The sequence below is a fragment of the Synchiropus splendidus genome, chromosome 1 (genome assembly GCF_027744825.2).
Source record: "Synchiropus splendidus isolate RoL2022-P1 chromosome 1, RoL_Sspl_1.0, whole genome shotgun sequence".
In the NCBI taxonomy this organism is placed as follows: domain Eukaryota; kingdom Metazoa; phylum Chordata; class Actinopteri; order Syngnathiformes; family Callionymidae; genus Synchiropus; species Synchiropus splendidus.
This window is the reverse complement of record NC_071334.1, coordinates 3,335,363-3,356,051: the sequence shown is the minus strand read 5'-3', so window position 1 is coordinate 3,356,051 and position 20,689 is coordinate 3,335,363. Positions and strand designations below refer to the sequence as shown.

Here is a 20,689-nt window from a genome sequence, read left to right as displayed (position 1 = left end):
AGCAGCCTTGCAGTTGTCTTAGCTGTGGAGCTGAGTGTTAACACCATAGTGGAGGTTCTCAAGCAGGTGTCACTCGATAATGCAGGTGTCCTCTGCCGACAAACTCTCAACTCAGTTCTGCTGTAAACCAGTGTTTTTCAACCGGTGTGGCGGGAGAGAGGGTCAGGTGAGCGTGGGAAATGATCCAGTCCCACCTCATTTGTCCGGAGACGGAGGTGGGCGACATGATGGCATGAAATCATAACTAGGTGTAGGTAGACCATCTCCCATCATGGGAGGATGACGTGGATTCCGCCACATTCTGAGGCGTTGACTCATCCATCGCTGCACCCAGAAAGCAGCTGGTAAATTGGGCCACTCCGAGTTGTTTTTAAATCTGATCTAACTTGACCTTCTCCACAAAACCGGCTGCACTGCAAAGCTAACAGTGCTGGTGGCTAAGATGACCCCTCGCTTCAAAACGGCACTGACGCTCGTAGACCCTCACAATTCGCTTTGTTGTTTAAAAGTGGGCTAAAAACCTAATGTGGACCCAGAACCTTTAAAGAATGTTAATGTCTGGAAAATCCCTCAAGCTAGAATGACATAATTCAAATAGCAGGGATAGCGGAGAGTCATGAGCGTCAGATTTTCTCAAATGAAAAGGTGTTTTCTACCTTAACTTTTGAGCGAGCACGACTGCACTGGGCCACGTCCTTCTGGATTTTCTCAACGAACAAAGTTCACCGTGGCTTATAAAAGGTTGAAGCACACTGCTGTAAATGACTCACAGACTAAGAAGTTGATTTATTCATGTTCAGCAATATAAAGTGGCAACTGATGTGTGACATTACTAGGTTTTATTAATGCAACAATAATGGACTCAAAGAAGGAGGGGGCTAAGCACTCCACATTTTCTGTAGACATTCTGTTTTCCCTCACTCCAAAATGAATAGACTGAAAAGAGGATTGACTCACACCGACCTGTGACACGTCAAGACAATGGCCACCTTGCTGACCTGTGCTTATGTTAAAACAGCCTCGACTTGCCAGATTTGTCATCGCCCTTCGCACAGCAGAGAAACAAGACTTTTTAAAGGCGGGAACAGAAGAAATGTCTTCGGTCCGAGCAGTTCTTGTGGGTCAGCAGTTCTCCCGACTTTGTTATTGTCCCACAGTAGCTCCCTGGTGGTGGACATGTGGTGGCCTCTTCGGCTGCAGGCTCTCCATTCATCCAGAGCCATTCACCCGCCAAGAAGCGAACACCAACCCACGCTTCTTCAATGTCCTTACGTTGGAGCAGGAACGCCGCGTCCTTATTTCCAATGATGTCGTCCTTCAGAGCAAGGTCAAACAAACGGTGGTTGTAGGGATGGATCCCATCGGATCCAGGGCACGAGTCCTGCAGGTTTCCAGAGCCTCCTCCCAGGTGTCGTTGCCACTCATGAGTACGACGTCCTCATAACACATGATTCTATGTTTCAGAGTGCATTTCACATCAAACCATTCTCCCTGATTGACAGCGACACAATTCTCACCACCATCCTGATCATCAGGCTCAGTGCTGTCCCACGGTGCAGAGGAGAACTGCAGGCCGTACAATGAGGACTGCAGTGTTTCGCCCACAGACCAAGTCCACTCGGAGTCTGCGTTCTCTCGGTAAAGTCCGATCCAAAAGCTTTTGTTTTGGCTGATGTGGTTTGCTTCCTGGAACTCTTGGGAAGATCGTATCATGGCCAGGTCATTGTGGTTTTCTTGACAATAGTCCCGGGCTTCGTCCCAGCTCACAGAGTGATCAGAAAAAATGAACGTCTTTCTCGTGTCCAACATGGGAGACTGAGAAAGGAGAGTGAAAATGAAGAGCAAACCGTCGGCCAACATTTTGTGAGGTGACGACGTCAAAGCTGAGAGTGCAGCTGTCTGAAAGTCCCACCTCAGGGTGCTGGAATAAACAGCTCCCAGAGAGTGGGAAGCACCAGCGGATCATTTGCAATATTCAAATGATCCGCTCAGATTCGCTTGCAGAGACCTCAGCCAAAGCGCAGGTGCTGGAACATCTAGAATGCAAAAACTGACTCAAGCCTCTGACAACGCCAGGGCAAGGGTGAGAGTACAGATGCAGGTAGCCTTGCTCCCACTGCCCAGAACCTGACTGCGGTGCTTGTGAAGCCACCAGAAAAGTTGCTGAGAGCCACAAAGCTCAAGCTGGAATGATTGCACCACAGTGGGGCATGACTTTGCTGTGGACTGGAGTCTGTTGATAAGATAAGATAAGGTGAAACTCTAGACCAGTGATTCTTAAGTACAGGGCCGGGGCCCATGCTTGGGCTGAGGGCGCCTCCTAGAGGGCCGCTAGAAGTTTTTTGTTTTACACCTTTGTGCTGTGGGGGCCGTGAGACGCTCAGCTTTAATCCATGAGCCACGTATGGTGGCAGCAGTGAGTCACTGTATTGACTTGGCAGCTGCAAATCTGTGAGAGTTACCAACTATGGAGAAGTTCTTGAAAAGAAAAAAAGGAAGGAAGTGATGGCGCCCTTAACAGTAAACACTGTTCATGAAAACACCAGTTTTGAAAATTCATTTCATGGTGATACTTTACTCTTTACTTTTACTTTCTATGGAGTTTAAATGAAATATATTATTTTTACAGTAGATTTAGAGATGGTTTTATTATATGTATTTTATTGAGAATTTTATTCAGCTCATCTCAAACATATGTCTCACAAAGCCACAGTAAACTGACATTTGGTCAACATTGTTTTATAACAGGTGAATTATTCCAGGGGCTTGTGTTCGATGCACATTTCAACCAGAGTTGGTCACGAGCACCTGTCAGTCCATTAAGAATCAATGGTACATTAATGCAATGTCACAAGCAAAACAAACCCTGACAAAGTAAAACTCCATGATCGAAACCCCAAAAATGTCTTGTCTTATGTGTACAGACTCAACGTAACCCTTACATTATGCCAAGATACTGTTCGTCGATTTGGACCCGTACAGTGTGAATCCACTCAAAACTGTCCGGAAAGTCACATTTGCAAAAGAGACAATCATACATTATTTAATTCAAAACTATATTTAAGAACTATTTTGTAGTAGTTTCTCCACTTCTCCACAGGCAGGGTGAGCATCTGACATCATGACACATCTACAAAGTTCAGGAAAGTCACCAAGGGCCAGTCTGGCTGCTCTATGTTGCTCGAGCTTTGCCCCGGTTCTCAACTCCTTCTTGGCTGGAGTCGCAGTCCTGGATCACTTGTGGCGTTGTGTCTTCTCTTGTTCTCAAAATGCATCTGTGTGTATGATGCTCATCACAAGAACATTCTTGTTTTTGGCTGCTTTTTCAGTGAAAGCAAATATTGAGGAATGCAGAAGTCTGCGCTGCGTCTTCAGCATTTCACTGAGAAGCTCTGGCTTATTTCTTCTGACTGCTCCCAACAATGTAGCTTTCTCATGGACGTTCATCTCAGGGCTGAAGTGCTGAGTTTATATCAGCAGCTCGTGCAACAGCAGTCGTCATTTTGACGACATTGGAAGATGGCAGTCTTCCTCGTCTCTAGCGTGGTCACGATCCAAATTCTCAAATTGGCACTCATTTTTGGTGTCTTTGTGGAAGAGGTGGCATGAGATAAATGTCCAGGAGGACACTCCTGGGTCTCTGTCAGTTAAAATTGTATTTACTTTCTTCTTCTTCTCTGGCTTATCCAGGGCTGGGTCGCGGAGGCAGCAGTGTGAGCAGGGATGCCCAGACTTTCCAGTCCCCACACACCTCCTCCAGCTCTTCTGCGGGGACCCCGAGGTGTCCCCAGGCCACGTGAGAGACATGTCCTGGGTCTTCCCCAGGTCCCCTCCTCTCCAGGGAGGCGACCGGGAGGCATCGGAAGCACATACAGAACCACCGCAGCTGACTCCTCTCCATGTGGAGGAGCTGCTGCTCTACTCTGAGCTCCTCCTGCGTGACTGAGCTGCTCACCCGGTCTCTGAGGAAAGAAGGTGCTTTGCGCTCTTCAGGTCGGTGGAGTGTTCCTGCCTCAAGATTAGGAGTTTAGCTCCGATCTTGTTCACGAGTGAGGGACGAGCGTGAGACTTACGGATCAAATCAGCGGTTGCAGAGATGAAAGGCAGGGCACTCTATTTACCGCTCAATCTACGTTGGTCATGGTCTGAAAGAAGAAGGTCCCAGACAAAAATGACCCGCAACATCAGCTTTGTAGACAGACATGCCAGTTCACATCAAAGGATAGAGATTTCACTCACCTGCTCATGACTCTATGTGAGGAAAAGCCACAAAACGTCATGAAGAAGACAAAAGCAGGACAAATATTTCAACTCAAAAACTGAAACGGGTCACAATGACCCTAAATTCAGGATACAAGGGTTTTGAGCTCAATCAAATAGTCAAAGAGTTGAAGAGTTTTAAGATCTCTGATTCATTTGATTTTTCAGACGTCATTTATACACTGTAAGTACAAACACTTAATGCTTTAAATGTAAATTTGTGTTGATGGCTGTAAAACCCATCAGGTGTCGCTCATTTGAAGTTGCTGGTCCGATTCTCTGCTACATTTGTTTAGCAAATCGGGACTAACAGGCAAAGCTCTTGTTTTATTTAGTCAAATACGTGAAGCTTCTCGATGGAGTCACACGAGGCGAAAGACTCTCTGAGCCGAACTGAGGAACAGGCTTTCAAAAGTGCCATTGTTTTAATACGTTCATCGGTCTGTTATTAGAGTTGCATAATTTTATGGAGTCAAAATTCTCACGGCAGAATACAGAGAGTAAGATCAGAACTGTGAGCCCTGATCGACAGGAATGTGGGTCACGTGTCCTCCTCTGAGCTGCTCTCGATTTTACAGAACAGAAACTGTCTGGTGGAGATGAACCAGGTGCAGGAGGGAAGAACTTGGCACCCCTTACCTGACAATGGTTACATGCCATCATATCAATGGGGGTCACCATGGCAACGGGAGCGACGCAGAATCACAAGGCCTTGTATCAGGCCTGAAGAGTCCCACCCTAGTTCTGAGGCATTTCACAGCATGGAAGCTGTACGTCTCACGTTCCTAGACTGCGCGATGACAGTTGATACCGCAGCACACTGACACTAATTCAAACATGAGTTTTGCAGCGTGAGTGTTGGGGAGAAGGATGCAGCTCTTGGGTTGAAGTGGAGCAGGAAGTGGTCTCAGATCAAGGTCTCAGTAAAAGGGCGTCATGACGTAGAAAGTCAAACATTCACTTTTGTATCTGTATATCCTCGTGCAAATGTCAACGCAGTATGTTTCCAGAGACTGAGCTCGGCTTATGATTGCATCCACTCACTCCTATGGCTACTGTGAAGTTGGCAAAGGGAAACTGTGATTCGAAACATTCCATCAGTTTTCATCCATCCATCCATCCACATCTGCTTATCCACCCTTTTCCAGTTGAGAACCATGGCCTCGGACTGAGAGGTGCTCATCCTCATTCCTGCTGCTTCACACTTGATCCAGCGAGACCCCCCTCTCTGCAGTTGGAGCACACCCTCTGGTCCCCCTTTTTAAATAGGGGAACCACCCCCCTGTCTGCCACTCGTCGGGTATTGACCCGGACATCCACACAATATAGAAGAGACGTGTCTGCCAAGACAGCACCTCGACACCCAGTGCCTTTAGCATTTCTGGACGAATCTCAGCCTTGCCAATGTGGAGCGTTTTGACTCCCACAGAGACTTCAGCCCGATTAAGACTGCCCATCATCCTCCAGCTCTATCTCCCTTACAGCCGAAGCATCAGCCCTTCGGGCCAACCGGTACTTTGTAACTGTTTCAGGAGTGCCACTAGACACAAGGTCTCAATACGACTCCTTCTTCAGTCGGACGGCTTCCCTGACATCTGGTGTCCACCAAGATGTCCTTGGGTTACCGCCCCTTGAGGCACCGATGACCTTCATGCCACAGCTCGCCACTGAAACTTCAGCCATGGCAGCCTTAAACATCGACCACCCACCTCCACAGGGATGCAGGAGAAAGCTTCTCGGGGATGTGAGTTGAAAACCCTTACTACTAGTTTGGGTGAGGCTTCGCCTGCCATCGGAGCCAACTCACCACCAGATGGTGATCAGTTCTGCACCTCTTTTCACCTGAGTGTCCAGAACATACAGCCACAGCTTGGGTTCCGGAACCCAAGTGAGAAGTGTGGAAGTGAGGCCCACCAGGTCCAAGTGATAACGCTCCACCTCCCCAACTAGCTCAGGCTCCATATCCCACAGTGGGGTGACGTTCCATGTCCCCAGAGCTAGCCGATGCAGTCCAGGTCCTGTACGCGGACGCAGCCCTCTGACTCATGAGATGTTTCCCACAGGTGGTGGGCCCATGTGATGAGGATGGAACGGATGGAGCATCCACGCAGCTCTCCACCCGGCCACCAGACAGGGCCAACACCCAGGTCGGGCTCCAGGTGTGGGCTCGGTATCCCTCCAGGCAGGGTACACTCAATATGTCCATTCCTTTTCATGAATCAATTTTTGGACCATGCTTAGTCTGACCTCTCATCAGGGACCTGTTTGCCATGGCTGACCCGACAAGGATTTAGAATGGAGTGTGATGAAGTTGATCTTTGGACAGGTGCGGCAGGTGAACTCTGAACAACTGACTGTTGAAGCACGCGTGACCACTCCTGCATTCTGTCCTCTGTTTGAAGTGGACTTTTGAGCACAGGTGTGAAACTGAGACGTCTTGAACCTTGAGGTGGGTTTGGGTTCATCCTGGTGGTCTGGATCATTTCAGCAGCTGAGGAGTCTGAAGTCACACACAGACACACAACATGGCTGGAACTGGACTCTTGAAAACACACTCTCACCTCTCTGTTCATCTTTTACAGGACGCCCCGCCTCCCTCACGGGGCGTGTTCCTCTGTCAGAGTGTGTTTCTGTGAGCAGGATCAGAAGGAGCTGAGCTCAGCTGGAAGATTCACCTGCAAACATGGACCCACGTCTGCAGACCAGAGGAGAGCTGCTCACAGGTCAGTGACCTTCAGACTGTCCACACAAGAGGGTGAAGGGATGAATTATGAGTGAGGTGGTGAGGTGAAGGGATGAATCAGGAGTGAGGTGGTGAGGTGAAGGGATGAATCAGGAATATGGTCCTGAGGTGAAGGGATGAATCAGGAATATGGTCCTGAGGTGAAGGGATGAATCAGGAGTGAGGTGGTGAGGTGAAGGGATGAATCAGGAGTGAGGTCCTGAGGTGAAGGGATGAATCAGGAGTGAGGTGGTGAGGTGAAGGGATGAATCAGGAGTGAGGTCCTGAGGTGAAGGGATGAATCAGGAGTGTGGTCCTGAGGTGAAGGGATGAATCAGGAGTGAGGTGGTGAGGTGAAGGGATGAATCAGGAGTGAGGTCCCGAGGTGAAGGGATGAATCAGGAGTGAGGTGGTGAGGTGAAGGGATGAATCAGGAGTGAGGTGGTGAGGTGAACGGATGAATCAGGAGTGAGATGGTGAGGGGAAGGGATGAATCAGATATGTGGTCCTGAGGTGAAGGGATGAATAAGGAGTGTGGTGGTGAGGTGAAGGGATGAATCAGGAGTGAGGTGGTGAGGTGAAGGGATGAATCAGGAGTGTGGTGGTCAATTGAAGGGATGAATCAGGAGTGAGGTCCTGAGGTGAAGGGATGAATGAGAAGAGACTAATTCTCCACTGTTGATGGAAACTCAGCTGACACTGTTGAGTTACTGAATTGAATGAAAGAAGCAAACATGTAAAACAACAGGAAGTGAAGTCCAGTGAACAAAGTCAGTGCAGAGCTGAAGCTGCTCTCATCTCAACACAATCAGAGTTTATGACTCTCCTGACTGTAATAAACAGTTATAAACCTGGACTGTGGACAGGTGTGGCAGCAGCAGGTGACCTCTGACCCTGACTGGGTTGTGAAGGGCTGACACTTCCTCTGTTCTGTGATCCTTGGACTGAAGCAGTCAAAAGTGTCCGAGTGGCAAGAAGCTACATGGCTCCGGAGGCGCACAACTACACAACTCGCTGCACTACACTTCACTACACAACACGCATCTACAGATCTTTCAGCTTTTAGCAAGGAGAGCAGCAAAAGTCACGTGTCTGAACACATCCAGTCAGACAGACACGGCAGGTCCAGTCACACATTGTCCATCTGGTTACACAGATTTTTTACCATACAATTTGTGTTAAGGTAAAGTTGCATGTTTGCTAGTTGAGTTACGCATCTATAGAACAAACTACACATTTACAAGTCACATACTTATACACTTGTTCCATGCATTTGCAGAGTTTTGCTACAATAATGGCTCCATAGTCAGACGTCATGTGAAGAACAGCAGCAGCGTGTTCTGCTCTCAGTCAGTCTCAGTGAGTGAACACATGAATGTGGCTCTGAACACTGAAGAGAGTTTGGAGTGCAGCAGTCATGTTTCTCTTCTGTGAGGACCCCAGACTGACTCACACACCTCAGGAGTTCAAGTGTGTGCTCCTCTGTCAGGACGTCTGTCAGGTTTCTCGCTGACATTCAGGAACAGTCAAACTCAACTGCCAGATGCTCTGTTGGATCCTTTATTCTGGTGAACGAGAGTGTGACAGCAACATACACTAATGCACGTCTGAGTCACACGTTTGCTGCCGTGTTCATGCACAACAAAAGTAGTGCTTGTATATTTGATATAGTGATCTGGTATTTTTACGAATACCTAACAAAGAAGCTTCATGAAAGTCTCCTGCTGAAGAGGAATCTTCATGTTGGGTTCAAAGTGCAAACCTCAGAAGTGAGGAGGGTTCTGGGGAGAGAGAGAGACACCTGGGCGTCTTTGCTCTGGTGCTGCCCCCGCGACCCGACCTCAGCGAAGCTGTGGAGAACAGAGGGATGGAATCACTTCCACCAGGGAAGAGAAGATGGAAGAGAATCTCATGAGACCTGTTGTGTTTGTGTGAAGGTGACGCCTCTGCTGAGACTCGGGGCAGAGAGGAGGGAGACCCCCCCTCTAAAGGACCTGGGACCAGAGCTCAGAGGTGAGATAAGAACCTCCAAGACTGTCCTCCAGGTCAGAGCTCCAATCTCTCCTCCACCTAACGAAGAAAAACTAACGAAAACCGTCATGAACACGTAAACATCTAAAAAACAAGGTTACAATGGGTTCAGGAAAAACAATCTTGGACTGTGGACGACTGGATGAAAGTCATATTCAGTGATGAATCACAAATCTGCATTGGGCAGGGTGATGATGCTGGAACTTTTGTTTGGTGCCGTTCCAATAAGATTTACAAAGACAAGTGGCTGAAGAAAACATGAACATTTCCTTTGATTCAATCTTCAATATATCCACCAGTTTACATAGACATCAATTGAAAGGATGATGGTGCATCTGGCCACGGAGCAAAAACTGTGAAAACATCACTTGAAGAAAGACACAGAAGGTCAAGTGTCATGGCCTGCAAATAGTCCGGATCTCATTCACAGTCTGTGGTGGAAGTGAAAGAAAACAGTCCATGACAAGGCTCCAACCTGCGAAGCTGATCTGGCAACGACAAGGAAAAGAAACTTGGAGCCAGATGGATGAAGAGTCCTGCTTTTTTCACTCATTGAGTCCAGTGCCTCAGAGAGTGCCAGCTGTTACAATAGGTGGTGCGACGAAGGACGAGTGGTGTGTTCAAGTGTTTCTTCATTCCTTTATTTTTTTGAGTGATTCCATAGTTTTTTCTCTCTGCTTGGTAAACTACCACTTTTTTCTTTATTTCTTTGAGAGTTTCTTAAAGACAGAATGTTGCCATTTGAGATGACTTTAGTTTTGAGTCATGTCTGTGATCTGTGACATCACATTTTTGTGATATCAAATAAAAACAATACTCTGTTCATGTCAGCCAATCACGAGTTGCAAAAAATACATTTGAGGACTTGTAGCTGTTAATTTTGAAATTGCAGGAAAAAAATATTCTACAATGCGAAATTAAATTCTTCAAGTGCTAAACTCCGAGAACACTTGTCTTTGTGACTTCAAATTTGTAGTTACGTATACGCTGACCAAGTTTGCGGATGACACCACCATCATGGGGCTCATCTCAGATGGAGATGAGTCGGCTTACAGGAGGGAGGTGGAGCGGCTGGTGTCCTGGTGCAGCCACAACAACCTGGAGCTCAACGCCCAGAAGACAGTGGAGATGGTCATGGACTTCAGGAGAGTCACAGCTCCTCTGTCCCCTCTCATGTTGGCTGGTTCACCCATTCCTATTGTGGACTCCTTCTGCTTCCTGTGAACCACCATCACTGAGGACCAACCATCAGGTCCCTCATCAGGAAGGTCCAGCAGAGAATGTTCTTCCTCAGGCAGCTACGAAAACTACGACTGCCGCCGAAGTTGCTGGTGGAGTTCTACACAGCCATCATCCAGTCCATCCTCACCTCCTCTATCACCGTCTGGTACAACAGCGCCACCTCCAGGGACAAGAGCAGCCTGCAGCGCATCGTACGTTCTGCTGAGAAGGTGATGGCTGCAGCCTGCCACCTCTTCAGGACCTGTATGTCTCCAGGACCCAGAGACGTGCAGGTGGGATCAGAGCCTTCGACCCTTCTCACCCTGGTCATGGACTGTTTGTTCCTCTTCCCTCTGGCAGGAGGCTACGGTCCATCCAGACCAGAACCTCCCGTCACAGGAACAGCTTCTTCCCCTCGGCCGTCACACTGTTGAATTTGTGATCAGTCACTGTTATTTTATTTTATTTTATTCAACACTTTAATCCAAAGCACTTTCCTAGTTGGTGGGATCCCCACTGACCATGGCAATAAAGTTGATTCTGATTCACAGTTGTAGTCCAGAGTGGGACGGGTGCAGCAGTGTGAGGACATCTAGTGGTCAGCTGGTGAATAACAGGATGTGAGAGTTGATCAGAGTTGTGTTTCCATCAGGATCCATCAGGAACAAGAAGAGTCTGGACTCTGCTGTGACTCTCTGAAGAGTAATTTTTCCAAGGATGCCGTGATTGACTTCAAAGATGGACCTGAGTCTCCTGAGGAGAGGTGAGATGATGTTCCTACAGGTTCATCTTTTTCTTATGATGGTCTGGTCTGAAGGTCTGGGAGGAACCTTCTAGTTCGATTGTCTCCATAGTGATGTTTCGAACCTTCAACATGACGAGCGCTTATTGATTTCATCTCTTGTCCTCAGAGAGGACCATCAGAGCTCAGAGCTTTTCAGTGGTCAGCAACATCCGGACTCCGCACGGCAGGTATGAACATGGACAAGTGAAGGTTCTCATCTGACAGGTTCCTTCTGTTGACTCTCTCTTCAGCTAGATTCACCTTCAAATCTTCTGGAGATGATCCTCCATCATCTGACTTTCTTCTGTTCTCATTCTGTTCCAGCGACTGGAGCAGAAGTTCCTCAGCTATGTAAGCAGAGTCTGGAGGCTTCTGGGTCCGGATGAGCCAAACCCTCCAGAGACTGAGGAAGAGGAGCAGTGGAGGAGCATCAGAGAAGAATTCCTGAAGATCACAGTTCTCCTCCTGAGGAACATGGAGGAGGAGGATCTGGCCCAGCGTCTTTGGAGCAGTAAGAACATTCAAACACCTCCAACATGATGAAGATGAAGGACAGGTGTGCATCAGATCTATGAGTCCGTCTGAAGTAGAAGAACCAGCATCTGAAGCTGAAGATCTTCCTCCAGCTTCACCCTCTAGATTAACTTTTTTTCTTCTGAGGATCCACATGAGCTGCCACCAAAGTAGCAGCTCCTCTTCCAGGGGTCCTCAACAAACACACATCACACAACATGACACAACGTGACACATGGAGCAACACACGACTGAAACCAAGTCAAGACAATGAAGCCAAGTCAGAGAAAAACAGAGGATTCATGTCATCACAGACTATAACTGGGGTGATGGATAGTGCAGCTGTCAAGAGCTCACAAACCATTCATTGAAACAACTGCTGTTTCTTGTCATAACTTGAGAATTTGGGGGCGAATGTTTGATAGAAACCTAGCAGGGCCTTATCTCAGCCGCTACACTGCCACCATTCTTTCTCTCCTCATGAGATTTTTGAGAATATACCTGACCCTGACTGGAAGACGACTCCCCCCCAAACATCCCCATCAGTTCTCACCATGATGGGGATGTGTTTGGGCCTGATGTGCCTCCACACATGTGACTGAAAGGTCTAAATGTGTTTCTGAGACAGCAAGTGTCTTCATCATTTCTCCATCAATCCAACTACTAATGTCACCAAGTGTATTTCTCCAACTGTTCACATGAATATGAGTCATCCTCAAGCCTTTTATGGCACCAGGCTTTTGACAGGTCACATCAACCTGGAGCTCAACTTTGGATTTGGGGGTCTCCACACTGCTCAGTCACTTCTCCTTGGCCTCACAGTCAAAGGCGGTCGGAGCTGATGATGCCATCATCTCCTCTTGCTTGTGCCTCCTTCATCGCAGGCAGTAGCTCAGCTCTCCTCTTCCTCACTCCCCAGAAACTCCTCATTGATGTGCACTGAGCTGTTCTTCAGATGAGTCATGCCAAATGTTCCTGAAATCCTTGACAGAGCCAAGAAATGCTGATTCTGCATGTGTCAGAGAGTCACTGGCATCTTGACTCCTCTGATCATGTGACTTCTCTCTTCATTCAGGAAGTGGCGCTGGAGTGTGTGCAGGGCGACTGAAGAGGAGCCTGCAGAAGAAGTTCCACAGTGTGTCTGAGGGGGTCGCTAGAGCAGGAAACTCTGCCCCTCTGAATCAGATCTACACAGAGCTCTACATCACTGAGGGGGGCACAGAGCAGGTCAACCAGGAGCACGAGGTCCGACAGATCGAAGCAGCAACCAGGCAGCAGACCAGACCAGGAACTACCATCAGACCAGAAGACCTCTTTAAAGCCTCACCTGACACAGACCCACCAATCAGGAGCCTGCTGACGAAGGGCGTGGCTGGCATTGGGAAGACCCTCCTGACACAGAAGCTGACTCTGGACTGGGCTGAAGACAAAGCCCACCACAACTTCCAGCTCCTGTTTCCTTTCACCTTCAGAGAGCTGAACCTGCTGAAAGAGAAGCAGTTGAGTTTGGTGGAACTTGTTCATCTCTTCTTTCGTGAAACCAAAGACTCAGGACTCAGCAGCTTTGAAGGAGTCCAGGTTCTGTTCATCTTGGACGGTCTGGACGAGTGTCGACTCCCTCTGGACTTCAACAGTCGGGTCCTGACAGCAGCTACAGAGTCCACCTCAGTAGACGTCCTGCTGACCAACCTCATCAGGGGGAAGCTGCTTCCCTCAGCTCAGCTCTGGATCACCACACGACCTGCAGCAGCCAATCAGATCCCTCTTGAGTGTGTGGACATGGTGACAGAGGTCAGAGGGTTCACTGACCTCCAGAAGGAGGAGTACTTCAGGAAGAGGTTCAGAGATGAGGAGCAGACCACCGTCATGTCTCACATCCGGAGATCACGAAGCCTCTACATCATGTGTCACATCCCCATCTTCTGCTGGATCACTGCCACAGTTCTGGAGGACATGTTGAAGAGCAGAGAGACCGGAGAGCTGCCCAAGACCCTGACTGAGATGTACATCCACTTCCTGGTGGTTCAGGCCAAAGTCAAGAAGCTCAAGTACCATGGAGGAGCTGGGACCGACCCAGTTTGGGATCCTGAGAGCAGGAAGATGATGGAGTCTCTGGGAAAACTGGCTTTTGAGCAGCTGCAGAGTGGAAACTTGATCTTCTATGAATCAGACCTCACAGAGTGTGGCATCGACATCACAGCTGCTGCACTTTACTCAGGAGTCTTCACACAGATCTTCAGAGAGGAGAGAGGACTGTACCAGGAGAAGGTCTTCTGCTTCATCCACCTGAGTCTCCAGGAGTTTCTGGCTGCTCTTCACGTCCACCTGAAGTTCTTCAACTCTGGAGTCAATGTTCTCCATTCACAACAAAAATCCAAACCGTCAAACATTTTCAGGAAGAAACGTCATCCAGGACAGTTCTACCAGTCAGCAACAAGTGTTGCTTTAGAAAGTCCAAATGGACATCTGGACTTGTTCCTGCGCTTCCTTCTGGGTCTTTCTCTGCAGACCAGCCAGAGGCTCCTTCCAGGTTTGTTGACACAGACAGGAAGTAGCTCCTGGACCCATCAGGACACAGCAGAGCTCATCAAGAAGAAGATAAGGGAGAAAGTGTCTCCAGAGAGAATCATCAATCTGTTCCACTGTCTGAGTGAAGTGAAGGACACTTCTCTAGTGGAGCAGGTCCAACAGCAGCTGAGATCAGGACGTCTCTCCACAGATCAACTGTCTCCAGCTCAATGGTCCACCCTGGCCTTCATCTTACTGTCCTCAGAGGAAGATCTGGACGTGTTTGACCTGAAGAAATACTTTACTAGTAATCACGCTTTCCTGAAGAATTACCCTCTTTCAGAGGAGGCTCTTGAGAGGCTGCTGCCGATGGTCCAAGCTTCAAAGAAAGTTCTGTAAGTGGATCAAACACTGAAACCTGAAACACCTCTGATGATGTGAACTAGGGCTGTTGCGTTATACTGCTATTGACGATCATCGCGATATTAAAAAATGAATTTCCAATGTCGTGTAAACGGCTCCATCTCCGACTGAAGCCGACATGCGGAACAGGAAAGTGAAGCGCTGACTCCTGGCGTCGTGCAACCGTGGGAACTGGTGCCGCCATGGTGCCAGTGATGAGTTTGCGCGTGTCGACTAGACAGAAATCCTGATGGATGACAACAAGCACGGCGCCTGCCGTCGTGAGCCTCCATCCTCTCCTCAAAGTTTGATGTCCTCATCCACGCTCAGCTTCTGAACACCACTCGTGCTCATCAGCACAGAGCGGGGAGTGAAGGTGCTTTTGAATGACAGAGAAGCAGATGTTCAGCGCTAAAATACCATCTACCGCCTCAGTTCTTCATACTCCCACAACTTGTGTCAGACAGTCAGGGAAGCCATTGATGGACAGTGTTTGGATCAGGAGTCACAGAGCAGCGCTGCTCTAAAACTCCAGACCGGAGCCGCTCTGTTTCAACCCAAAGCTTCGTAGCAGTTCCATGGCTCCTCCAGGTTCCCACCGTTGGTTGAATTGAAACATTCAAGCCCACCGACGTTCCGTCTGGCTCCAAATCTGGCTCCGAGTCCTGCAGCAGTTTGAAACAACAATGAGCTCCCAGAGAGTCATGAGGCGCAGGGAAGAGGCTGAGACTCTGACAGTCCTCACTAGGAGACACTGTGTTCCACTCCAAAACAATGCTGAGCTCATGGACCTTGGAAAGGGGGGAAATCCAAGCTTGGCCTTCAGCAGCCTGAAGATTTTGGACAGCAGAGAGAGTGAGTTGTATGAGCAGGGAAAGGAAGTGTTCCAGTCAGGTCTTCATTTGGAAACCTCAGTGATGACAGCAGTGGAGTGGAGAGGCTGTTCTTTCCTTTGGCAACTGGAGAGGAAACACACAACATCAAGTTACAGATGGATTTCAGTGACTGCAGAATCGTTCTTCACATTTTGATCCATGTCGTGATCATATCGTTAGGGTGACGTGTTTTACTCGCAATAATCGTCAAGCACAAATCTGATCTGGTTACAGCCCTCATGTGAACTGGACATGAACGTTTGATTTCCTTCTTCATTTTATTCAGACTGAGCAACTGTGACCTGTCAGAGAGAAGTGGTTCCCTTCTGTCCTCAGTCCTCAGCTCTCCGTCCTCTAGTCTGACACAACTGGACCTGAGTGAGAACATCTACCTGAAGGATGCAGGAGTGGAGCTGCTGTCTGCTGGACTGAAGAGTCCACACTGTCACCTGGAGACTCTCAGGTCAGACATGTTGATCAATATTTATTGATCTGGAAACACGTTTAGAGACACTTTAGCGATTCTTCTGATGTTACAGTTCCATTTCTAGATTTCACTTCATCTTTGGCTCAGAAATTCACTTCCTCTATTTCTTCTCATTTTCTGATTCAGTTTCCAAAGAAATGATCCACTTTTCTGAAGTCTTTCTGAAACAACATGGACTGTTTAGTGGCTATTTCTTGTCCATGTCCATTCTTGTTTGTTTCTGTCAAGTCTCCATTTCTGGATTTATGGTTTGATATTGAAGATATTGAGGACAATGTTCATCTGCTCCAATAGAATCATCATCTCTGCAGCTCATGTTCATGATATTGGAGCAGAATCACACTGTTTTTCATCAGAGCTCTTTTTTCTGTTGTGTCCACTGAGTTTGACTTTGAAATGTTTTGCCATCATCATCTCCATGTTTCTTTCTTCTTGTTGCTCTTTTGACCAATAACAGGAGTCAAAAACACTGTGGCCTCACAACAGTCGCAGTGTTTCAGACATGTTTGATCAAGTTGATCCTGACTGATATAAAAGTGTTTCAAATATTCCAACAATAATGTGATGATGATCTTCTGAATGGAAAGTGTTCAGTGGCTCCTCACATCAAGTCTTTAAAGTCTTGTCACAATAGAGGATTGAAAAAGTCTCACTTGTTGATGACACTGGTCTCTTTCACAGCCTGAGCTTCTGTGGACTGTCAGAGAGAAGTGGTTCCCTTCTGTCCTCAGTCCTCAGCTCTCCGTCCTCTAGTCTGACACAACTGGACCTGAGTAAGAACAGGGACCTGGAGGATGCAGGAGTGGAGCTGCTGTCTGCTGGACTGAAGAGTCCACACTGTCACCTGGAGACTCTCAGGTCAGACATGTTGATCAATATTTATTGATCTGGAAACACGTTTAGAGACACTTTAGCGATTCTTCTGATGTTACAGTTCCATTTCTAGATTTCACTTCATCTTTGACTCTAAAATTCACTTCCTCTTTTTCTTCTCATTTTCTGATTCAGTTTCAAAAGAGATGATCCACTTTTCTGAAGTCTTTCTGAAACAACATGGACTGTTTAGTGGCTATTTCTTGTCCATGTCCATTTTTGTTTGTTTCTGTCAAGTCTCCATTTCTGGATTTATGGTTTGATATTGAAGATATTGAGGACAATGTTCATCTGCTCCAATAGAATCATCATCTCTGCAGCTCATGTTCATGATATTGGAGCAGAATCACACTGTTTTTCATCAGAGCTCTTTTCTCTGTTGGGTCCACTGAGTTTGACTTTGAAATGTTTGGTCATCATCATCTCCATGTTTCTTTCCTCTTGTTGCTCTGTTGACCAAAAAGAGTCATCTGATCAAGTCGCCCAATGTGCAACTTGAGTTCTGCCAGCAATGGACTTCAGTGATGATGTTTCTTCTGGGATTTTCCCTGCAAATCACAAGGCGAAAACCCTTCCATTCATGTCCACCTCCATGATGCGTTTTGTGTCAGCTGCTTGTTTCCATGTTTCCACTTCATTTTCATAGGTTTGATCACATGAGATTCCATCTTTAAAAAGAGAACACTCTGATGGCGTAGCAGCTCTCATTGAAGCCGCGGTGCACCGACATGCTAGTTGATATGTGACAGACACCCTCATGTGCAGTTTCATATGGGAACAGTTCCAACCAGACAGCCACAATTTGCTGACAGCAGCAGAAGTAACGTGTCTCTTACTGAGTCCAGTCACTCAGCTGCGCCAGAGCAGCCGTCATTAACATATTCACCCTGAAAACAATCAAGATCTAAAACATGTGCACTCACCGAGGGCTCAGCCTGCGGTCATCGCTTGATTGGACGTGGCAAACAAACCCTTTCTCGGCCTGGGTTTTCAGCAGGTGCGGCTGGAGATTCCGGGGAAATGCAGGGGCGGAGAACAGCGCAATAAGTGCTGGAATTTCACTGAACATCTGTGGTTTCATTGGTTGTTTTCGCATCAAAATCCACGTAAGTTTAAGCCACAATGTTGGAGAAAAAAGTCGTGGTTGGTCCGGAAATGATCCAGTGAGGATCTACGGTGGCCAGGGAAGCTCATAACAAATGCAAACACTGCAACACGACATCATCAAGTCACAGTCTAGTCACAGGACGGGTACAAGTCACCTTCAATGTGAGGCCAGTTGGAGGCCTTGCTGTCTCCAACTCCTGATCTGATTGGCTCTCGCAACTGTCCTTCAACTCTATGTGCTCGTTCACCCAGAGTGCACGTGCGCCTGCTCTGTTGCTGCTGAAGGCCTTGGACTGATTTCATACAGTCTGGCAACACAAGCCAGCTGAATGCTGATTGGAGAAAAGCTTCAACCAACAAAAACCAGACTGGGACGTGCTGTTTAACATATATATATAGAGAGAGTGGAAAATGCATTAAAATGGCATTTACTTTTATGACAAATATGCCCTTGATTTCTGGTTGTGTTTGGCCAGTAGAGAAGGTCATGAAGGCCCTGACGACCACCACTGTCTGACTGATATAAAAGTGCTTCAAATATTCCAACAATAATGTGATGATGATCTTCTGAATGGAAAGAGTTCAGTGGCTCCTCACATCAAGTCTTTCAAGTCTTGTCACAATAGAGGATTGAAAAAGTCTCACTTGTTGATGACTCTCATCTCTTTCACAGCCTGCGCAGGTGTGGACTGTCAGAGAGAAGTGGTTCCCTTCTGTCCTCAGTCCTCAGCTCTCCGTCCTCTAGTCTGACACAACTGGACCTGAGCTGGAGCAACCTGAAGGATGCAGGAGTGGAGCTGCTGTCTGCTGGACTGAAGAGTCCACACTGTCACCTGGAGACTCTCAGGTCAGAACACATCATCTGTCCAGGATGGACCAGATGGATGGGCCCCTGGTTGGATCAGTAACGGACACAGTTGTTTATTATTCTCACTTTCACTGGTGAAAATAAACCAGTGAGATGGGAAAATCTTTGTTTCTCATTGAGTTGCACAATAATCCTGCACACTCCTAGTTGCCTCATGATGCTGTGCAGATAGATGTCCTCTGAAGAAACTCCAAACTTCACTTTCACCACTGACATGTTCATGTTTGAGGGTTTCTTCATGTTGTGGATTGACCAAGAGCACTGGAGTTGAACAAGAAGCAAATGGATCCTCAAAAATATAACTTGCCTCATGATTGTGCTTCTAAAGTGAGGTTATTCAATAAACAGTCCAGAGGTCTTTGACTCGTAGGATCCTTTAATTTCCCGTACTCCTTTTCCAATCACTCTGGTGGTCTGTAACAACATCCCTTTATGGCAGTGTCCCCGCCCCTCAGTACCTGATTGACATGTCGCAAATACCATGACAGTGCTCACAGTGTCAAAGTGCTTCAAATATTCCAACAATAATGTGTTGATGATCTTCTGAATGGAAAGAGTTCAGTGGCTCCTCACATCAAGTCTTTCAAGTCTTGTCACAATAGAGGATTGAAAAAGTCTCACTTATTGATGACACTCGTCTCTTTCACAGACTGAGCTTCTGTGAACTGTCAGAGAGAAGTGGTTCCCTTCTGTCATCAGTCCTCAGCTCTCCGTCCTCTAGTCTGACACAACTGGACCTGAGTGGGAATGAAGACCTGAAGGATGCAGGAGTGGAGCTGCTGTCTGCTGGACTGAAGAGTCCACACTGTCACCTGGAGACTCTCAGGTCAGAACACATCATCTGTCCAGGATGGACCAGATGGATGGGCCCGTGGTTGGATCAGTAACGGACACAGTTGTTTATTATTCTCACTTTCACTGGTGAAAATAAACCAGTGAGATGGGAAAATCTTTGTTTCTCATTTAGTTGCACAATAATCCTGCACACTCCTAGTTGCCTCATGATGCTGTGCAGATAGATATTCTCTGAAGAAACTCCAAACTTCACTTTCACCACTGACATGTTCATGTTTGAGCGTTTCTTCATGTTGTGGATTGACCAAGAGCACTGGAGTTGAACAAGAAGCAAATGGATCCTCAAAAATATAACTTGCCTCATAACTGTGCTCACAGTGTCAAAGTGCTTCAGATATTCCAACAATAATGTGATGATGATCTTCTGAATGGAAAGAGTTCAGTGGCTCCTCACATCAAGTCTTTAAAGTCTTGTCACAATAGAGGATTGAAAAAGTCTCACTTGTTGATGACACTCGTCTCTTTCACAGACTGAGCTGCTGTGAACTGTCAGAGAGAAGTGGTTCCCTTCTGTCCTCAGTCCTCAGCTCTCCGTCCTCTAGTCTGACACAACTGGACCTGAGTCAGAACATAGACCTGAAGGATGCAGGAGTGGAGCTGCTGTCTGCTGGACTGAAGAGTCCACACTGTCACCTGGAGACTCTCAGGTCAGAACACATCATCTCCTCTCTTCAGTTCTGCTCTCATGGTTTTCTAGAACAACGGTCCCACAGCAGGAGTCAAGACAGATGGAGCAATGTTTCATTTTCTGATGTCTGGAGAGGTGTCCTCTCAGAACTCGTGTTTCCTGATCCATGTATCAGCTGACTCAGCAGAGAGTTAAAGGAGCCCAATGACTCTGTGAGTTCGCCAGTTGATCGTCACATCATCATATACTGAAATTCACTTCTAAAAACCCAAACGTGACGTCGACACCAAACGGTCCGTGTCACGCAGAGCTTTTGCTCACAGTTCTGATGATGGAACTAGAAGTGACGTCACAAAGCAGGTTCATGTATCCACAAAGCAGAACGTGAGCGATGACACTCGGCACTGTAAATTGTGTCACTGACAGGACTTTGAGAAGCCACTTTTGAACCATGGAGAGCTTCTGTCTTGAGAGATGTGTGTCTGTCCTCAAGAGCTGCTCAGAAGGCTCAGTGGATTCAGACGCTTCCTCAAGACTGCAACTGCAGGAGTCTCT

At 47.4% G+C, this 20,689-nt stretch overlaps 1 protein-coding gene and 1 pseudogene across 1 annotated transcript; one reads left to right on the top strand and one right to left on the bottom strand.

Moving 5' to 3' along the window:
- Positions 1-905: 905 nt before the first annotated feature.
- LOC128752309 (uncharacterized) lies at positions 906-1,786 on the bottom strand (annotated as a pseudogene).
- A 9,186-nt stretch (positions 1,787-10,972) lies between these two features.
- Positions 10,973-19,136, top strand: LOC128752200 (NLR family CARD domain-containing protein 3-like). The gene is made up of 8 exons (XM_053853151.1): positions 10,973-10,997; positions 11,146-11,222; positions 11,343-11,369; positions 13,113-14,434; positions 15,603-15,779; positions 16,485-16,661; positions 18,457-18,618; positions 19,091-19,136. The coding sequence occupies exons 1-8, from the start codon at positions 10,973-10,975 to the stop codon at positions 19,134-19,136; spliced, it is 2,013 nt and encodes a 670-aa protein (XP_053709126.1).
- The last annotated feature ends 1,553 nt before the right edge of the window (positions 19,137-20,689 follow it).

Coding starts and splice junctions, on each gene's coding strand:
- LOC128752200 (XM_053853151.1), top strand. CDS start 10,973: ATGGACCTGAGTCTCCTGAGGAGAG. Junction 11,223..11,342: donor GCAGGTATGAACATGGACAA/GTGAAGGTTCTC, acceptor ATTCTGTTCCAG/CGACTGGAGCAGAAGTTCCT. Junction 15,780..16,484: donor TGTCACCTGGAGACTCTCAG/GTCAGACATGTT, acceptor TCTCTTTCACAG/CCTGAGCTTCTGTGGACTGT.